The 19,607-nt window shown below is 43.6% G+C and overlaps 1 protein-coding gene across 1 annotated transcript in view; it reads left to right on the top strand.

The window, feature by feature from the left end:
* Positions 1-2,189: 2,189 nt before the first annotated feature.
* The window catches only part of LOC126269996 (aminopeptidase N-like), a 244,468-nt gene continuing 227,050 nt past the window's right edge, over positions 2,190-19,607 (top strand). The window contains exon 1 of the mRNA XM_049974035.1: positions 2,190-2,290. Coding sequence (XP_049829992.1) covers positions 2,201-2,290 — 90 coding nt within the window. The 5' untranslated portion in view covers positions 2,190-2,200. The remainder of the gene's footprint in view (positions 2,291-19,607) is intronic.

Here is a 19,607-nt window from a genome sequence, read left to right as displayed (position 1 = left end):
AAAAGTAGCCTTCGCTATGGCCAGTAATAAAGCGCAAGATCAAACCTTCAAAGGGCAAGATTCTATTTACCTGAACGTGTGCCTGTGTGTGTGTGTGTGTGTGTGTGTGTGTGTGCGTGCGTGCTTGTGTGTGTGTGTGTGTGTATGGTTTTTTTTGGCATAAACAATTATAGGCCGCTTTTTTACGAGTTCACTTTTTGAGTGATATTTTATGTTTGTGACAAAGACAGATACAGCCCAAAAGTAAACGATGATCACATTATAATTGCTAATATAGTTTACAAAGAATTTATATAAAATAAAGAAGTTTTAAAAATAAAGTTAATGAAGGCAGTATCTGCTTTTTTATATAGTTTAGAGTTAGCCATATTGTATGTAGTGATATTGATTGCTTATAGTTAGACTACTATTTATTACCACTATTCAAAATATAATACCTTTTACAAATGATTATTTGAATTTACCTATTCATCGATTACTTTATTACCTATCGGTGATTGATCAAGATGTAGAGCGAAGGATTTTCACGGATAAACTGGCCTTTACTTATTTACAGATTGCAGAGGTTGTTACTGACAAATACTTTGCGTAGCTGTGTGAAATGCTAATAGTTTGCATCTCGAAGTAGTTGCGAGGAGACCTTACAAAGGAAAAATAAAAGGTTCAAATGGCTCTGAGCACTATGAGACTTAACTGCTGAGGGAGCCGGCCCTTGTGGCCGTGCGGTTCTAGGCGCTTCAGTCTGGAACCGCGTGACCGCTACGGTCGCAGGTTCGAATCATGCCACGGGCATGGTTGTGTGTGATGTCCTTAGGTTAGTTAGGTTTAAGTAGTTCTAAGTTCTAGGGGACTGATGACCACAGATGTTGTCCCATAGTGCTCAGAGCCATTTTTGAAGTGCTGAGGTCATCAGTTTCCTAGAACCTAGAACTACTTAAACCTAACTAACCTAAGGACATCACACACATCCATGCCCGAGGCAGGATTCGAACCTGCGACCTTATCGGTCGCGCGGTTCCAGACTGTAGCGCGTAGAACCGCTCGGCTACCCCGGCCGGCCCTCTCAAAGTAAGATACGCATGATTGTGGCAGGTCAAATAACTATTGTTGTATATCAAAGTGACACAGATACATGACACTATTTTTTTTAGCATAGTCATAAAGTGGCTGTAAAGAACAGACGGAAGGTTCCTACCAATCGTTCAGTTCCTCGGTTATAGAAATGCGCTCGTTGCCTTACGGAGCCATTCGAGGATCGCCGTGTGAACGTCTTCGTCGTGGGAAAATCTCTTTACTCCGCGTGTTCTTTCAGCTTACCGAAAAAATGGAAACAGCGTTGTGCAAGATTGGGACTTTTCGGTCAGCACCACCCGTGTCTGTGCGGCGTTGCTCAAATGTTGGTACCATTGTACTGCGTCTGACGAGATATTGCGTTTGGTCCATATACCACCACAATTTCACGGTGAATCTCTTTGCTATGTAGACGTTTTGCCCGCAAGAATCACATTGCCCCGCTTACTTGAACTTTGGAGTACGTTCCCAGTAACAGCGCTACTCGCATTCCACACTGTTATGCGCGTGTTATGTGCATCGCATCAGAACTATGTCCGCAGGAGACCCGGAACATGCATTCTCTTCTGACAATGTGCCACTATTGTTGTCTTAGCCCAGGAGGACATGTGTAAGTTAAATTTGTGGGTAGGTTTCTGCGGCCATAGTCACAGTCAATAAAATATTTTTGGGTCTCTGACCACATTGCCAGTGTGTAGAAATTCCGAAGCTAACTAGCGGAAGAAAACACCTTGAGGAAGACCATTTACAATAGTGGCCGAAACATCGAAAGTTTTACGCATTGATAATACGCTCACAGACCCAAAAGAATTTTATTACTTGTGTAAATTACTTTCTGAAGTCCCCACGTAGCATAGTGAAGTTCAACTTTTGCGGACTTCGTGGTGTTACAATTTCGTTGGCCAGTAGGCAGCGCAGCACCGTCATCGGACCACATTGATCCCAGCAACATTCAGAAGGGAGGATGAGGCGGTGTGGTTTATGGAGGACTTAGCCTGCGTCCCTCAGTTAAGCAGCGTCCCGTGCTGGGGCTAGCTAGCGGGGAACAGTGGACGGTGTGACGTCAGGGAGCAATCAGCGGCCGCTTTAAAAAGGCGGCCCCAGCGCGAGGTGACACAGTCAGGGCGCCATGACTGCCACAGGAAGAGGGCCGCGGCCCCCGCTGCTGCTGCTGCTGCTGCTGCTAGCGGGCTGTGCGCTGGTCACCGCTGCCCCCAAGGTAAGACAGCCGTCACCTAAGCGCAGCCTAAGCCAGAAACTATACGAATACGTGGTGTCTGTCATGTTCCAAAGAACAGACACCACACATTCATATAGTTCATTCGCCTCGATGAGCAATAAATCCACAAGCTTCTGTGCGGATGCACATTAACGTTCGACCTCCAGCGGGAAATCTGAAAATAGCGAGCGTGGATGACATAGAAGGGGACAGCGAACAGGTGGCGTTAGATGGGAAAGTGAGACGGCCAGGGAGCGTGCTGAGATAGTCCGCTTATTTTCGATAAACGCTGTGAAAGGATGGCGCAGCGATTAACGCAAATGCATAGTAAGCAGGAAATGGTGGGTTTGAGTCCCAGTCCGGAACACATTTTCACTCGCCACTGACAAGGGAACCTCCCCATCGCACCCCCCTCAGATTTAGTTATAAGTTGCCACAGTGCATAGGCTTTGAAAAACTGAAGACAGATCAATCGAGAAAACAGGAAGAAGTTGTGTGGCCCCCATCTCGTGGTCGTGCGGTAGCGTTCTCGCTTCCCGCGCCCGGGTTCCCGGGTTCGATTCCCGGCGGGGTCAGGGATTTTCTCTGCCTCGTGATGGCTGGGTGTTGTGTGTTGTCCTTAGGTTAGTTAGGTTTAAGTAGTTCTAAGTTCTAGGGGACTGATGACCTAAGATCTTAAGTCCCATAGTGCTTAGAGCCATTTGAACCATTTGAAGTCATTCACAGCCTCACGATGCTGACGCCAAACACACATATACTCAGAGTCACCAAGCGAGCTAGACAGTGTGACTCGTCTGATCACCAAACCTGGTTACTGTCTTCAGTCAGCGTGATGATAGGGGATGTGTTGTCGTGGTAACAATTTTTATGCTACTTAGTCGATACTCACAGTACCCCAAATATTGAGATGTGCTAGTCATTGTTAACATTTTGGTGTTCTCTGTAATTGTACTGATGCTTTTTTTCTCCTCTAGATTAATAGCAGTCGTAATACATTTCCGCTCTCGGGGACTGCAGCATTTTGCGCGGGTGTGTAGCCACCTAGGTTCCAGTATCGATACTTTAAGAATCATTGATAAATGTTAAACGTTTACCCATCCTTGACACTCGAAAGCTCAGTACTTAGTGACTAACCGCCACAGCTCCACACCGTTATTGGGATACGCAACAATTCGTTCCTAGTGTCCGTCATGTGGACACATGGCAGAGCTTTAAGATTTTAAGCTTCTTAAGAAGCTACGTAATCATGCGTTCCAATGTAACGTAAAAAAACTATTCCTTCGATGTTTCTTCTTCTATAATTCCTGTCTATGAGATCAAAGCGCGCTGTTGCAAAATTCGGTTACTTTCAGCTAAATGTAATCAAGTTCTAGGTGCAGCGAAGAGATTCCCAATTGGCAATATTTGGGAGGTGATGTCCACTTCCGGTATTCTCAAGATAACCGAGTGAAACTACTCAGAAACCTTTCTTCAAACTGAGAAAAATTAAAAATGTGTCTGTTTGTGTGTTTGTGTGCGTGTGTGTGTATGTGTGTGTGTGTGTGTGTGTGTGTGTGTGTGTGTGTGTGTGTGTATGTGTGTGTAGATATTGAATCATAAGGTAATCATAAAGGAAGAAATTACATCGTGACCCTTTACATAGCTGTAAGAGAATGATTACTGGAACTTCGTCAACTCTTCTTCTAGGACAATCTGTGGCCTTTTGCATTTGTTTCGTTTGGCGGATCCTTAAGGAGTGTCTTGTTGTAGGACTGGCTAGAAATTCATTCAATTCCAGGAGGTTTACGTCTTTCGATAGGACTTTAGATCACTAATTATAAATGCAAGACCATATTGTTTTCAAAGGTGCCTTCTTGGCATCTACAGTAAGCGATTTAGCGAAACCATTGAAAAACTAAATCACGATGTTCTCGCATTTCGCGTAGGTTCGGTGCTTTCATCAGTGCACCACATTGTTCTGTTTCCATGCTTGAAGGTACTTCGGGTATATGATGGAATAATGTGTTTCAGTGCATTTGAAATATATTGTTCCTTCAGCACTGTCAACGTACGTCAACCGCCAGTGTAGCGAATGGGAAACACCGGTATACAACTAGAGTTAAGTGGAAGATTTTATTGTTTATCGACTTTGTTAGTAATTCTACGGGGAAGTGAAAATCTTCTTTGCGCTCTATTCGCCCTGGTAAAACGATAAAGATTCGCAGTAGAACGTGGTTTGTTAAACTGTTGCTGATGTTTGCATTACTGCCACAATAGAGATGGCGGCTGGGCGACAATAATGGTTATTAAATAAGTCTCAAATACGGGAATATTTATCCGTAGGCAGGTGAACGTGAGTCAAAGTGGCGTTCGAGTTGTCAGAAGTCGATCATTCCATGGCATGTTACTCCACAAACGTAACAAACTTTGACAAGTATATCTTCACGTTACTTCGTCTGTTACTCGGTTCATCTTGAGAATGTGAGAACAATGTCTCTTGTGCTCATCTTCTTAGAATTTGAGCTTTTATGACAATTCTGTAGAAAACTTTGTGCCAACGTCTGCAGAACTGTTAGCCGTACAGAGACTCTAAGGCCAGAACAGCCAGATCCTCCATCGACTAAGTCGCCCGAATGTGGGTGGTTTCCAATGTCAAAGAATCTTAAAATCAAAACATAAATTAAAAAACACACCAGGGAAGACGAATGGAATATTCCAGAATTTGAAACACGAACGGCTGCTAGCATGACTTTCTTAGAAGTAGATGCCTTAGAGGTTGCGAAACAACTCAAAGCGCTTCATACGGGCAAGTCTTCAGGTCCAGATTGTACACCGATTAGGGTTCCTTTCAGATTACGCTGATACAATAGCTCCCTACTTAGCACTCATATACAACCGCTCGCTCACCGATAGATCTGTACCTACAGATTGGAAAATTGCGCAGGTCGCACCAGTGTTTAAGAAGGGTATTAGGAGTAATCCATCGAACTACAGACCTATATCACTGAAATCGGTTTGCAGTAGGGATTTGGAGCATATACTGTATTCAGACATTATGAATCACCTCGAAGGGAACGATCTATTGATACGTAATCAGCATGGTTTCAGAAAACATCGTTCTTGTGCAACGCAGCTAGCTCTTTATTCGCACGAAGTAATGGCCGCTATCGACAAGGGATCTCAAGTTGATTCCGTATTTCTAGATTTCCGCAAAGCTTTTCACACCGTTCCTCACAAGCGACTACTAATCAAGCTGCGGGCCTATGGGGTATCGTCTCAGTTGTGCGACTGGATTCGTGATTTCCTGTCAGGAAGGTCGCAGTTCGTAGTACTAGACGGCAAAATATCGAGTAAAACTGAATTGATATCAGGTGTTCCCCAGGGAAGCGTCCTGGGACATCGCTGTTCCTGATCTATATAAATGACCTGGGTAACAATCTGAGCAGTTCCCTTAGGTTGTTCGCAGATGATGCTGTAATTTACCGTCTAGTAAGGTCATCCGAAGACCAGTATCAGTTGCAAAGCGATTTAGAAAGGATTACTGTATGGTGTGGCAGGTGGCAGTTGACGCTAAATAACGAAAAGTGTGAGGTGATCTACATGAGTTCCAAAAGAAATCCTTTGGAATTCGATTACTCGATAAATACTACAATTCTCAAGGCTGTCAATTCAACTAAGTACTGGGTGTTAAAATTACGAACAACTTCAGTTGGAAAGGCCACATAGATAATATTGTCGGGAAGGCGAGCCAAAGGTTGCGTTTCATTGGCAGGACACTTAGAAGATGCAAGTCCACTAAAGAGACAGCTTACACTACACCCGTTCGTCCTCTGTTAGAATATTGCTGCGTGGTGTGGGATCCTTACCAGGTGAGATTGACGGAGGACATCGAAAGGGTGCAAAAAAGGGCAGCTCGTTTTGCATTATCACGTTATAGGGGAGAGAGTGTGGCAGATATGATACGTGAGTTGGGATGGAAGTAATTACACCAAAGACGTGTTTCGTCGCGGCGAGATCTATTTACGAAATTTCAGTCACCAGCTTTCTCTTCCGAAGGTGAAAATATTTTGTTGAGCCCAACTTACATAGGTAGGAATGATCATCAAAATAAAATAAGAGAAATCAGAGCTCGAACAGAAAGGTTTAGGTGTTCGTTTTTCCCGCGCGCTGTTCAGGAGTGGAATTTTAGAGAGATAGAATGATTGTGGTTCGATGAACCCTCTGCCAAGCACATAAAAGTGAATTGCAGATTAGTCATGTAGATGAAAGTACGTGTTTTCAGTTTCGTACTGTTCAAGCAGCTAGTGTAAAGATGCATAGATCATATAGAATGCTATTTACACATAAGTTCGAGTGATATTTACACATCAGTTTGAGCAATACTGTATGTCTCACGAAAATTCATACTAGCTTCTGTATTGCTAGAAATCCTGTATTTCACTGCTGTCTCACCAAATAGATACATACCCTCTTGACGGCATTTTAATGTTCTTTCCATAGCACTTTTTTGCTATGCTTAAACTTATCGACATCCTTGTTAGGTCACCGAATTTTCTCGACAGATGGGAGGTTTTGGCTAGAAATTTCCGCATAATTGTTTTGCCACGTTAGAGAAATCCCGACCTTTTCCAACAGTGCACACACCGCACTTTACTTGGAGCCAAGGCGTCGTTTGTGGGGTTATCAAAATCGGGAACATTTTTTTCTGGATTTTCCTGAATAAATAATTAGACAAATATTCGTTGTTGTAGGACATTCTCTCAGTCGGAGCACAAGACTAAATACAAGTACAAAACAAAATGTTTGTTGGTTATTCAGCTTCCCTTAACGGGCTGCTAACGTGTTGTAAACTGAGCTTCAGTTATTAAAATGTGACTAACAAACTTTTATCGAAACGTACAGCTGCAGCTATACCTATGCTCTGCAAACCACAACGAAGTGCATAGTAGAGGATATCACCCCATATACCACATATTAAGGTTTATTCGTTTCACTATTGTATAGAGTGTGAGAAGAATGACTGCTTAAAAGTCTATGTGCACACTGTAATTAGTCTAACCTGGTTGCTAAGTGAGCGACAGACAATAAGGTTGTACTATATTCCTTGATTCCTCATTTTAATACTGATTCTCGAGGAGGAGAACGTTAGTGTTTAACGTCCCGTCGACAACGAGGTCATTAGACACGGAGCACAAGTTGGATTAGAGAAGGATGGAGAAGGAATCGACCGTGCTCTTTCAAAGGACCCATCACGGTATTTGATTTAAGCGATTTAGGGAAATCACGTAACACCTCGATCAGTGTGATCGGACGCGGGTTTGAACTGTCGTCTGTCTGGGTACTTGTCCAGCTTGCTAACCACTGAGATACCTCGCTCGGTCTCTTTCTCGAAACTTTATGTTGCTTGATACCTCATGCAACTTGTATCTGAGTTCTGTACCAATATTTGGTACCAGTAAATGTCTCTTGTTAAAGAAAACTATTTTCAACCTCACGAATCTTCGTCCGGTCGTTGTGGCCGAGCGGTTCTAGGCGCTTCAGTCTGGAACCACGCGACCGCTACAGTCGCTGGTTCGAACCCTGACTCGGGCATGGATGTGTGTGATGTCCTTATGTTAGTTAGGTTTGAATAGTTCTAAGTTCTAGGGGACTGATGACCTCAGATGTTAAGTCCCATAGTGCTCAGAGGCATTTGAACCATTTGAACAAACCTTCTTGCTTGGGACATTTTGTGTAATCATGCTTGCTAAACAGCAGAAATTGTTCAATTATGGTCTTGCGTCTTCTCCAGTTTTTGTGTTTAGTAAGTGATCGTTCTTCTCAGTACTCATTATCTTTTCCGTCTTTGTTTAACCTTAACCCAAATTCTGCCCTAATTGGCATATCAATTTCATTCAACATTTGTTTTATGGGTTTCCTACTTTCAGGAAAAAGAACAATGTCTACCAACCTTAGCATTGGTACTTGCTTTTTCATTTGTGTTCAGAATCTTTACTTCCTTGATTGCATCTTCGAGACACACGTTAGGCAACAGTGGCGAAAAGCTGCAATACTTCTTTCGTCTTTTCTAAGAGAAGTTCGTCTTTCTTCGTCTTCCAATTGTTTTGCTTCCACTTTGTTTGCAAAGATATTCTAGACAATCGTGTCTCTGAACTTGAACTCCAGTCCTCATAGGACTTCGAACATCGTATTTCGTCTTACAGCTTAGAAGTCTTTCTTCGCTCCAAAAATCGTCATGAAAATCTGATTTTTCTTCATTCTCCCTTTATAAAATGAAATTAGAATTCTGATACAATATCTTAATTTTTTATAATTAGCGGTGTTCAAAATAAAAAATAAAACAATAAAACGGCAGTCGAGTATGAGGAAAAATATGAATGTAGTAGGTGTTGTTGACATCGAGGGTTTATTGGCGGAGTAGATGGTAGCAGCGCTGTGGGTTACGCTGTAGCGGTACCTGGGCATTGCAGATGATTGATGATCAGCTAGCGGTAATTGAGGAAGGCTGGCAGCAGCGGGTATGGCGAGGAGTGCAACCGGGCTTTGTAGGAGTATGGAGGGGCTGCACCAGCACCAGTATCCCAGAGAAGCAAATTTCCTCAATATCCTCGGTGTGGTGTGACAGCGTTAGCGTCAGCTGCTTAGGAGATTCATGGACGTCTCTGCAACGTGCCCTTCAGTCTGAGGCAAACAGGCTGTTTCATAGGTGTTTATGCCAGTTGATTTGTGTTACAGAGAGCATTAGTGCTGATCGTAGAAAGTGTTGGAACAAAAGCTGATTCATTTGTATCTAATTAGTTGTCAGTGCCACTATAATACAACTCACTTCACTCGAACTAAAAGAGACTTTCAAAGTTTTGGCTTTCATCCTATTTCTTGTGTGTTGTTTCGTTATAGGGACACTTTAAAATTAGACAGATTTCGAATCTGATGGAATGATAAAGTATTTATTTACTTTGAATTTGTAAAGGCTGTGCTGTATACCAAGAAAAATAGCAGGAGAAAACCGTGGGTGTGAACAACCTACCTGGGTGCTCCAGTTTCATGGTTAGTGCATTGAGGCTATTGCTATGAGGATAAGACAATCTGACACATAAACTGATAAAACGAAATTATCAGGTGTAACTGGGGGACGAGATCTGCAAGGGAGAGAGCGACTTAGGAATTAATGGAAACACGTCACTAAAGGTCACGTGTTATTATTATTTATTACTATATTAGATTTGCCAGTGAGAGTTTATTTAGATATTAGATTCGTGTGTGATGCGCTGTGCAACTCAGAATTTATTCGGAATGTATATTCTAATGTTCTTCTGGATGACACAATGCAGTAAATACCCAGTTAAATTTGATCCTCATCTTGACTCGCATCAGCTTGAGCCTCAGCTGTGAATATCTGTAAAAGATTCCCCAAGCCTTGGTGGACACAAAATTGTGAAAGCAAGCATGACCTGCAAGGGAGGCAGCGACCATGGTTGTCTGCCACAATTTGCACACATAGATTTATATATAGTCTTCTTGGCATAGCGGAACTAGTCATAGGAAAGCAAATAATACATGATATGAACGTAGACATGTACAACTATATTCCTCAAGCCACCTTGCGATGTGTATCAGAGCACACATCGAGAACCATCATATTTTCATCCCTGTCCCATCCCAATCACGAATGGTTCATAGAAAGAAGAATTGTTGGTAAACCTCTGTGCAAGCTTGAATCTCTCTAGGCTTGTGTGACTGGTATTTTCACGAAATGTATATAGGATGAAGCAACTTATTGGTTCGCTCTTTCGGGAAATGCTCCCTCGGAATTTCAACAGTAAATCACATGGTGATGCACATTGCCTCTCTTGCAACGACTACCACTTAAGATACTTCAGGATCTCCATAACACTTTCACAACTATTTAACGACCTGGGACAAAACACAGTGCTGTCCTTTGGATATCCTCTGTTTAGTCTGTGCAATCTTGTCTTGTGAGGGTTTCAGACCTGAAGTGGTTTGTATTTACATTCACAGATTTATTGATTTACTTAAGGGAACTATAATAAAAACACAATAAATTTCCAGTTGCCAAGATCGCTGAAATCATTCAGTCATATAGGGGACTGATTTCGGCAATCAGATCTGTGTTTACATCATTACACAGTCTTCTCTGTATGTAAAAATAGATCACAGATGGCAACAGAGAATTGCCAAAACTGATCAGCAATATTAATAAATGATCTTAGCGATCTTGGCAGTTGAAAATTTATTTTGTTCGCAATACTACAGATCGCCCCATACACTGACGACGTCCAAAGTATATAAGAACTATAATATGATGATGATTATTTTATCAGGAAGTCGTCATGAGTGAAGTTTCTCAGATGTTTACTTCGACTACATTTATATATTTGCCAAACAGAAATACCTATAGGTATTATAGCTGCAATCGGCGCTGACTTCGGTCGCGCAGCTTGAGGCTGTTGCCAATGGGCACCACTGTGGGGAGCCGGACTTGGGTATCACGGGGATGTCAACCTCTTCCCGTCTGTCCCCAGATCGGTCTGCCGCTGTGGTTGCCCCGGTTGCTGCCCGCAGTGGGGCTGAGCCCTCGCCTGTGGTTGATTGGGAAGTCGTTCCAAGGCGTGGCAGGCAGCGAAAGGCGTCCCCGGAGGCTGATCAGAAAGCCTCCCCGGTGCGTCTGATAAACCGGTTTCAGGCACTGTCTCTGGCTGAGCCAGATGCAGCTGCCTGCCCTGTTTCAGAGGATCATTCTCAGCCTTCAAGGTCCGGGCAATCGCAGAGGGTGGGCTTACTGGTAGTTGGGTGCTCCAATGTTAGGCGCGTAATGGGGCCCCTTAGGGATACGGCGGCTAAGGAGGGGAAGAAATCCAGTGTGCACTCCGTGTGCATTCCGGGAGGAGTCATTCCTGATGTGGAAAGGGTCCTTCCGGATGCCATGAAGAGCACAGGGTGCAGCCAGCTGCAGGTGGTGGCACATGTCGGCACTAATGACGTGTGTCGCTTTGGATCTGAGGAAATTCTCTCTGGATTCCAGCGGCTATCTGATTTGGTGAAGGCTGCCGGTCTTGCTTACGAGATGAAGGCAGAGCTCACCATCTGCAGCATCGTTGACAGAACCGACTGCGGACCTTTGGTGCAGAGCCGGGTGGAGGGTCTGAATCAGAGGCTCAGACGGTTTTGCGACCGTATTGGCTGCAGATTCCTTGACTTGCGCCATAGTAAGTGGGGTTTCGGGTTCCGCTGAATAGGTCAGGAGTTCACTACACTCAGCTGGCGGCTACACGGGTAGCGGAGGCTGTGTGGCGTGGACTGGGCGGTTTTTTGGGTTAGAAGGCCTCGGGAAAGTGCGGGATGGGCTGCAATGTCGAAGGGTGCTTGGCAATTACAGGACGTGCTTGGATCAAGGAACAGTCGGAATTATAGTTGTAAACTGTTGTAGTTGCGCTGGAAAAGTCCCTGAGCTTCAAGCGCTAATAGAAAGCACAGAAGCTGATATCGTTATAGGTACAGAAAGCTGGCTAAAGCCTGAAATAAGTTCTGCAGAAATTTTTACGAAGTCTCAGACGGTGTTCAGGAAAGATAGATTAGGCAGAATTGGTGGTGGAGTGTTTGTGTCTGTCAGTAGTGGTTTATCTTGTAGTGAAGTCGAAGTAGATACTCCGTGCGAATTGGTGTGGGTGGAGGTTATACTTAACAGCCGAATTAAGTTAATAATTGGCTCCTTCTACCGACCCCCAGACTCCGATGATACAGTTGCGGAACAGTTCAGAGAAAGTTTGAGTCTCGTAACAAATAAATACCCCACTCATACGGTTATAGTTGGTGGGGACTTCAACCTACCCTCGGTATGTTGGCAAAAATACTTGTTCAAAACCGGTGGTAGGCAGAAAACGTCTTCCGAGATTGTCCTAAATGCTTTCTCCGAAAATTATTTCGAGCAGTTAGTCCACGAACCCACGCGAATTGTAAATGGTTGCGAAAACACACTTGACCTCTTAGCCACAAACAATCCAGAGCTGATAGAGAGCATCATGACTGATACAGGAATTAGTGATCACAAGGTCGTTGTAGCTAGGCTCAATACCATTTCTTCCAAATCCATCAGAAACAAACGCAAAATAATTTTATTTAAAAAAGTGGATAAAGTGCCACTAGAAGCCTTCCTAAAAGACAATTTCCATTCCTTCCGAACTGACTATGCGAGTGTAGACGAGATGTGGCTCAAATTCAAAGATATAGCAGCAACAGCAATTGAGATATTCATACCTCATAAACTGGTAAGAGATGGAACGGATCCCCCGTGGTACACAAAAAAGGTCCGAACGCTGTTGCAGAGGCAACGGAAAAAGCATGCGATGTTCAGAAGTACGCGAAATCCCGAAGATGGGCTAAAATTTACAGACGCGCGAAATTTGGCACGTACTTCGATGCGAGATGACTTTAATACGTTCCACAACGAAACATTGTCTCGAAATTTGGTAGAAAATTCGAAGAAATTCTGGTCGTATGTAAAGTACACAAGCGGCAAGACGCAGTCAATACCTTCGCTGCGCAGTGCCGATAGTACTGTTATCGACGACTGTACCGCTAAAGCGGAGTTATTGAACGCAGTTTTCCGAAATTCCTTCACCAGGGAAGACGAATGGAATATTCCAGAATTTGAAACACGAACATTTGCTAGCATGAGTTTCTTAGAAGTAGATACCTTAGGGGTTGCGAAGCAACTCAAATCGCTTGATACGGGTAAGTCTTCAGGTCCAGATTGTATACCGATTAGGTTCCTTTCAGATTACGCTGATACTATAGCTCCCTACTTAGCAATCATATACAACCGCTCGCTCACCGATAGATCTGTACCTACATATTGGAAAATTGCGCAGGTCGCACCAGTGTTCAAGAAGGGTAGTAGGAGTAATCCATTTAACTACAGACCTATATCATTGACGTCGGTTTGCAGTAGGGTTTTGGAGCATATACTGTATTCAAACATTATGAATCACCTCGAAGGGAACGATCTATTGACACGTAATCAGCATGGCTTCAGAAAACATCGCTCTTGTGCAACGCAGCTAGCTCTTTATTCGCACGAAGTAATGGCCGCTATCGACAGGGGATCTCAAGTTGATTCCGTATTTCTAGATTTCCGGAAAGCTTTTGACACCGTTCCTCATAAGCGACTTCTAATCAAGCTGCGGAGCTATGGGGTATCGTCTCAGTTGTGCGACTGGATTCGTGATTTCCTATCAGGAAGGTCGCAGTTCGTAGTACTAGACGGCAAATCATCGAATAAAACTGAAGTGATATCAAGTGTTCCCCAGGAAGCGTTCTGGGACCTCTACTGTTCCTGGTCTATATAAATGACCTGGGTGACAATCTGAGCAGTTCTCTTTGACTGTTCGCAGATGATGCTGTAATTTACCGTCTAGTAAGGTCATCCGAAGACCAGTATCAGTTGCAAAGCGATTTAGAAAAGATTGCTGTATGGTGTGTCAGGTAGCAGTTGACGCTAAATAACGAAACGTATGAGATGATCCACATGAGTTCCAACAGAAATGCGTTGGAATTCGATTACTCGATAAATAGTACAATTCTCAAGGCTGTCAATTCAACTAAGTACCTGGGTGTTAAAATTACGAACAACTTCAGTTGGAAGGACCACATAGATAATATTGTCGGGAAGGCGAGCCAAAGGTTGCGTTTCATTGGCAGGACACTTAGAAGATGCAACAAGTCCACTAAAGAGACAGCTTACACTACACTCGTTCGTCCTCTGTTAGAATATTGCTACGCGGTGTGGGATCCTTACCAGGTGGGATTGACGGAGGACATCGAAAGGGTGCAAAAAAGGGCAGCTCGTTTTGTATTATCACGTTATAGGGGAGAGAGTGTGGCAGATATGATACACGAGTTGGGATGGAAGTCATTAAAGCATAGACGTTTTTCGTCGCGGCGAGACCTTTTTACGAAATTTCAGTCACCAACTTTCTCTTCCGAATGCGAAAATATTTTGTTGAGCCCAACCTACATAGGTAGGAATGATCATCAAAATAAAATAAGAGAAATCAGAGCTCGAACAGAAAGGTTTAGGTGTTCGTTTTTCCCGCTCGCTGTTCGGGAGTGGAATAGTAGAGAGATAGTATGATTGTGGTTCGATGAACCCTCTGCCAAGCACTTAAATGTGAATTGCAGAGTAGTCATGTAGATGTAGATGTAGATGTAGGTGTTAATCAATTTCTTCATGTGGGATACCACAGTCATATCTTCGTTGAGGACTATGAAATGGTTCTACCTCGGCGATTGTTTGCACATATTTATTTAATTTAACTTTAAATGAGAACATTTTCGGTTAGTCTTTACAATTGCTGTTATTGATATCGAACGAAACAACAAGTTTATTGTTTCCAAAAAATGGTTCAAATGGCTCTGAGGTCATCAGTCCCCTGGAACTTAGAACTACTTAAAAACCTAACTAACCTAAGGACATCCATGCCCGAGGCAGGATTCGAACCTGCGACCTTAGCAACAGCACCGTTCCGGACTGAAGCGCCTAGAACCGCTTGTTACAACGACCGGCTATTGTTTCCAGTCACCGTTTAATTTGTTCCTTCAGTGCACTTCAAACGTTTAAATCTCCATCATCAGGTGGATTTATTTGTATTAATATGACGTATGTGTTGTGTTACAACTTTGGGATAACATCTGACACTGTCTAGTAGAGAAACAAAACACTATTTCAGAATATGTCTCTGTGAAGGTCTTTGGCTAAAAACTGAATGTAAATGTAAATGTGAAGATAAACAAATTTTAGACTTCTTCAGAGCCAACAACATAACTCAAAAAAAATGAACACCCAACGGCCTGAACCCAAAAAGAGATTGAATACATCTCAAATGAGTCCACAAGCATCTTGCCTCCGTTTTCAACCGAATGTACACAAGAATGAACTCCAAACGGGCCTGTAGTGAACTGTAGGAACATTTCAACAGTAAAACTTAACAAAAAGCTTATCAAAATTCTTAAAGGAACGTAAACATTCAATAATAATGAAACACTTAGAGACACAGTAGAGTTTCCAAAACATTTCAAATCATAAAATTTCCTGATGGAGCCACACTTGCTCTTACGACTTACAAAACCTTTACTCATCTGTACGAATAGGTCCAACGCTACACAGAATTAACGCCAACCTATAAAAACACAAAAAATACTCACATTACTTAGCTAATTGATCTGTCATAATTCACACTCCCCCACAACTATTTGAAATTCAACAGTAAGGTCTACAAACAAACAGATGGCCTAGCAATAGGATCAGATCTTTCTGGATTGTTAGCTGAAACATTTACAGACAACTTGGAACACAAAATTCTGAATTCCAACCACCATACACTCACAAATATTATTTATATGAAATAAAAGAAATTATTCAGATAGTGAAGGGAGACGAAACTTTAATAGTCATGGGTGACTGGAATTCGAGTATAGGGAAAGGGGAGAGAAGGAAATGTAGTAGGTGAATATGGATTGGGGCTAAGAAATGAAAGAGGAAGCCGTCTGGTAGAATTTTGCACAGAGCACAACATAATCATAGCCAAAACTTGGTTTAAGAATCATGAAAGAAGGTTGTATATATGGAAGAACCCTGGAGATACTAAAAGGTATCAGATATATTATATAATGGTAAGACAGAGATTTAGGAACCAGGTTTTAAATTGTAAAACATTTCCAGGGGCAGATGTGGACTCTGACCACAATCTATTGGTTATGACCTGTAGATTAAAACTGAAGAAACTGCAAAAAGGTGGGAATTTAAGGAGATGGAACATGGATAAACTGAAAGAACAAGAGGTTGTACAGAGTTTCAGGGAGAGCATAAGGGAACAATTGACAGGAATTGAAGAAAGAAATACAGTACAAGAAGAATGTGTAGCTTTGAGGGATGAAGTAGTGAAGGCAGCAGAGGATCAAGTAGGTAAAAAGACAAGGGCTAGTAGAAATCCTTGGGTAACAGAAGAAATATTGTATTTAATTGATGAAAGGAGAAAATATAAAAATGCAGAAAATGAAGCAGGCAAAAAGGAATACAAACGTCTTAAAAATGAGATCGACAGGAAGTGCAGAATGGCTAAGCAGGGATGGCTAGAGGACAAATGTAAGGATGTAGAGGCTTATCTCACTAGGGGTAAGATAGATACTGCCTACAGTAAAATTAAAGAGACCTTTGGAGATAAGAGAACCATTTGTATGAACATCAAGAGCTCAGATGGAAACCCAGATCTAAGCAAAGAAGGGAAAGCAGAAAGGTGGAAGGAGTATATAAAGGGTCTATACAAGGGCGATGTACTTGAGGACAATATTATAGAAATGGAAGAGGATGTAGATGGAGATGAAATGGGCGATACGATACTGCGTGAAGAGTTTGACAGAGCACTGAAGGGCCTGAGTCGAAACAAGGGCCCAGAGTAGACAACATTCCATTGGAACTACTGACGGCCTTGGAAGAACCAGTACTGACAAAACTCTACCATCTGGTGAGCAAGATGTATGAAACAGGCGAAACACCCTCAGACTTCAAGAAGAATATAATAATTCCAATCCCAAAGAAAGCAGGTGTTGACAGATGTGAAAATTACCGAACTATAAGTTTAATAAGTCACAGCAAAATACTAACGCGAATTCTTTACAGACGAATGGAAAAACTAGTAGAAGCCGTCCTTGGGGAAGAATATTGGAACACGTGAGGCAACACTGACCCTACGACTTATCTTAGAAGCTATAAGGGCAAACCTAAGTTTCTAGCATTTGTAGACTTAGAGAAAGCTTTTGACAATGTTGACTGGAATACTCTCTTTCAAATTCTGAAGGTGGCAGGGATAAATACAGGGAGCGAAAAGCTATTTACAATTTGTACTGAAACCAGATGGCAGTTATAAGTGTCGAGGGACATGAAAGGGAATCAGTGGTTGGGAAGGGAGTGAGACAGGGTTGTAGTATCTCTCCGATGTTATTCAATCTCTATATTGAGCAAGCAGTGAAGGAAACAAAAGAAAAATTCGGAGTAGGTATTAAAATCCATGGAGAAGAAATAAAAACTTTGAGGTTCGCCGATGACATTGTAATTCTGTCAGAGACAGCAAAGGACTTGGAAGGGCAGTTAAACGGAATGGATAGGGTCTTGAAAGGAGGATATAAGACGAACATCAACAAAAGCAAAACGGGGATAATGGAATGTAGTCGAACTAAGTCGGTTGATGCTGAGGGAATTAGATTAGGAAATGAGACACTTAAAGTAGTAATGGAGTTGTGCTCTTTAGGGAGTAAAATAACTGATGATGGTCGAAGTAGAGAGAATCGACTATTGATGCAAGTGTCAGGAAGCCATTTCTGAAAGTATTTGTATGGAGTGTAGCCATGTATGGAAGTTTGGACAAGAAGAGAATAGAAGCTTTCGAAATGTGGTGCTACAGAAGAATGCTGAAGATTAGGTGCGTAGATCACATAACTAATGAGGAGGTATTGAATAGAATTGGGGAGAAGAGGAGTTTGTGGCAGAACTTGACGAGAAGAAGGGACCGGTTGGTAGGACATGTTCTGAGGCATCAAGGCATCACAAATTTAGCATTGGAGGGCAGCGTGGAGGGTAAAAATCGTAGAGGGAGACCAAGAGATGAATACACAACGCAGATTCAAAAGGATGTAGGTTGCAGCAAGTACTGGGAGATGAAGAAGCACAGGATAGAGTAGCATGGAGAGCTGCATCAAACCAGTCTCAGGCCTGAAGACCACAACAACATCAACATACACTCCTGGAAATGGAAAAAAGAACACATTGACACCGGTGTGTGAGACCCACCATACTTGCTCCGGACACTGCGAAAGGGCTGTAGAAGCAATGATCACATGCACGGCACAGCGGACACACCAGGAACCGTGGTGTTGGCCGTCGAATGGCGCTAGCTGCGCAGCATTTGTGCACCGCCGCCGTCAGTGTCAGCCAGTTTGCCGTGGCGTACGAAGCTCCATCGTTGTCTTTAACACTGGTAGCGTGCCGCGACAGCGTGGACGTGAACCGTATGTGCAGTTGACGGACTTTGAGCGAGGGCGTATAGTGGGCATGCGGGAGGCCGGGTGGACGTACCGCCGAATTGCTCAACACGTGGGGCGTGAGGTCTCCACAGTACATCGATGTTGTCGCCAGTGGTCGGCGGAAGCTGCACGTGCCCGTCGACCTGGGACCGGACCGCAGCGACGCACGGATGGACGCCAAGACCGTAGGATCCTACGCAGTGCCGTAGGGGACCGCACCGCCACTTCCCAGCAAATTAGGGACACTGTTGCTCCTGGGGTATCGGCGAGGACCATTCGCAACCGTCTCCATGAAGCTGGGCTACGGTCCCGCACACCGTTAGGCCGTCTTCCGCTCACGCCCAAACATCGTGCAGCCCGCCTCCAGTGGTGTCGCGACAGGCGTGAATGGAGGGACGAATGGAGACGTGTCGTTTTCAGCGATGAGAGTCGCTTCTGCCTTGATGCCAATGATGGTCGTATGCGTGTTTGGCGCCGTGCAGGTGAGCGCCACAATCAGGACTGCATACGACCGAGGCACACAGGGCCAACACCCGGCATCATGGTGTGGGGAGCGATCTCCTACACTGGCCGTACACCTGTGGTGATCGTCGAGGGGACACTGAATAGTGCATGGTACATCCAAACCGTCATCGAACCCATCGTTCTACTATTCCTAGACCGGCAAGGGAACTTGCTGTTCCAACAGGACAATGCACGTCCGCATGTATCCCGTGCCACCCAACGTGCTCTAGAAGGTGTAAGTCAACTACCCTGGCCAGCAAGATCTCCGGATCTGTCCCCCATTGAGCATGTTTGGGACTGGATGAAGCGTAGTCTCACGCGGTCTGCACGTCCAACACGAACGCTGGTCCAACTGAGGCGCCAGGTGGAAATGGCATGGCAAGCCATTCCACAGGACTACATACAGCATCTCTACGATCGTCTCCATGGGAGAATAGCAGCCTGCATTGGTGCGAAAGGTGGATATACACTGTACTAGTGCCGACATTGTGCATGCTCTGTTGCCTTTGTCTATGTGCCTGTGGTTCTGTCAGTGTGATCATGTGATGTATCTGACCCCAGGAATGTGTCAATAAAGTTTCCCCTTCCTGGGACAATGAATTCAAGCTGTTCGTATTTCAATTTCCAGGAGTGTATATGTATATATCCATCCTCCCTTCATATTTGCCATGAATTATTCAGTTATTTGCATGTTTCTTTGATAGTTTCTAAATGAACACTTAACTTCCCTTACAAAACT

The sequence above is a fragment of the Schistocerca gregaria genome, chromosome 1 (assembly GCF_023897955.1).
Source record: "Schistocerca gregaria isolate iqSchGreg1 chromosome 1, iqSchGreg1.2, whole genome shotgun sequence".
NCBI lineage: Eukaryota > Metazoa > Arthropoda > Insecta > Orthoptera > Acrididae > Schistocerca > Schistocerca gregaria.
This window is presented reverse-complemented; position numbering and strand designations above follow the sequence as displayed.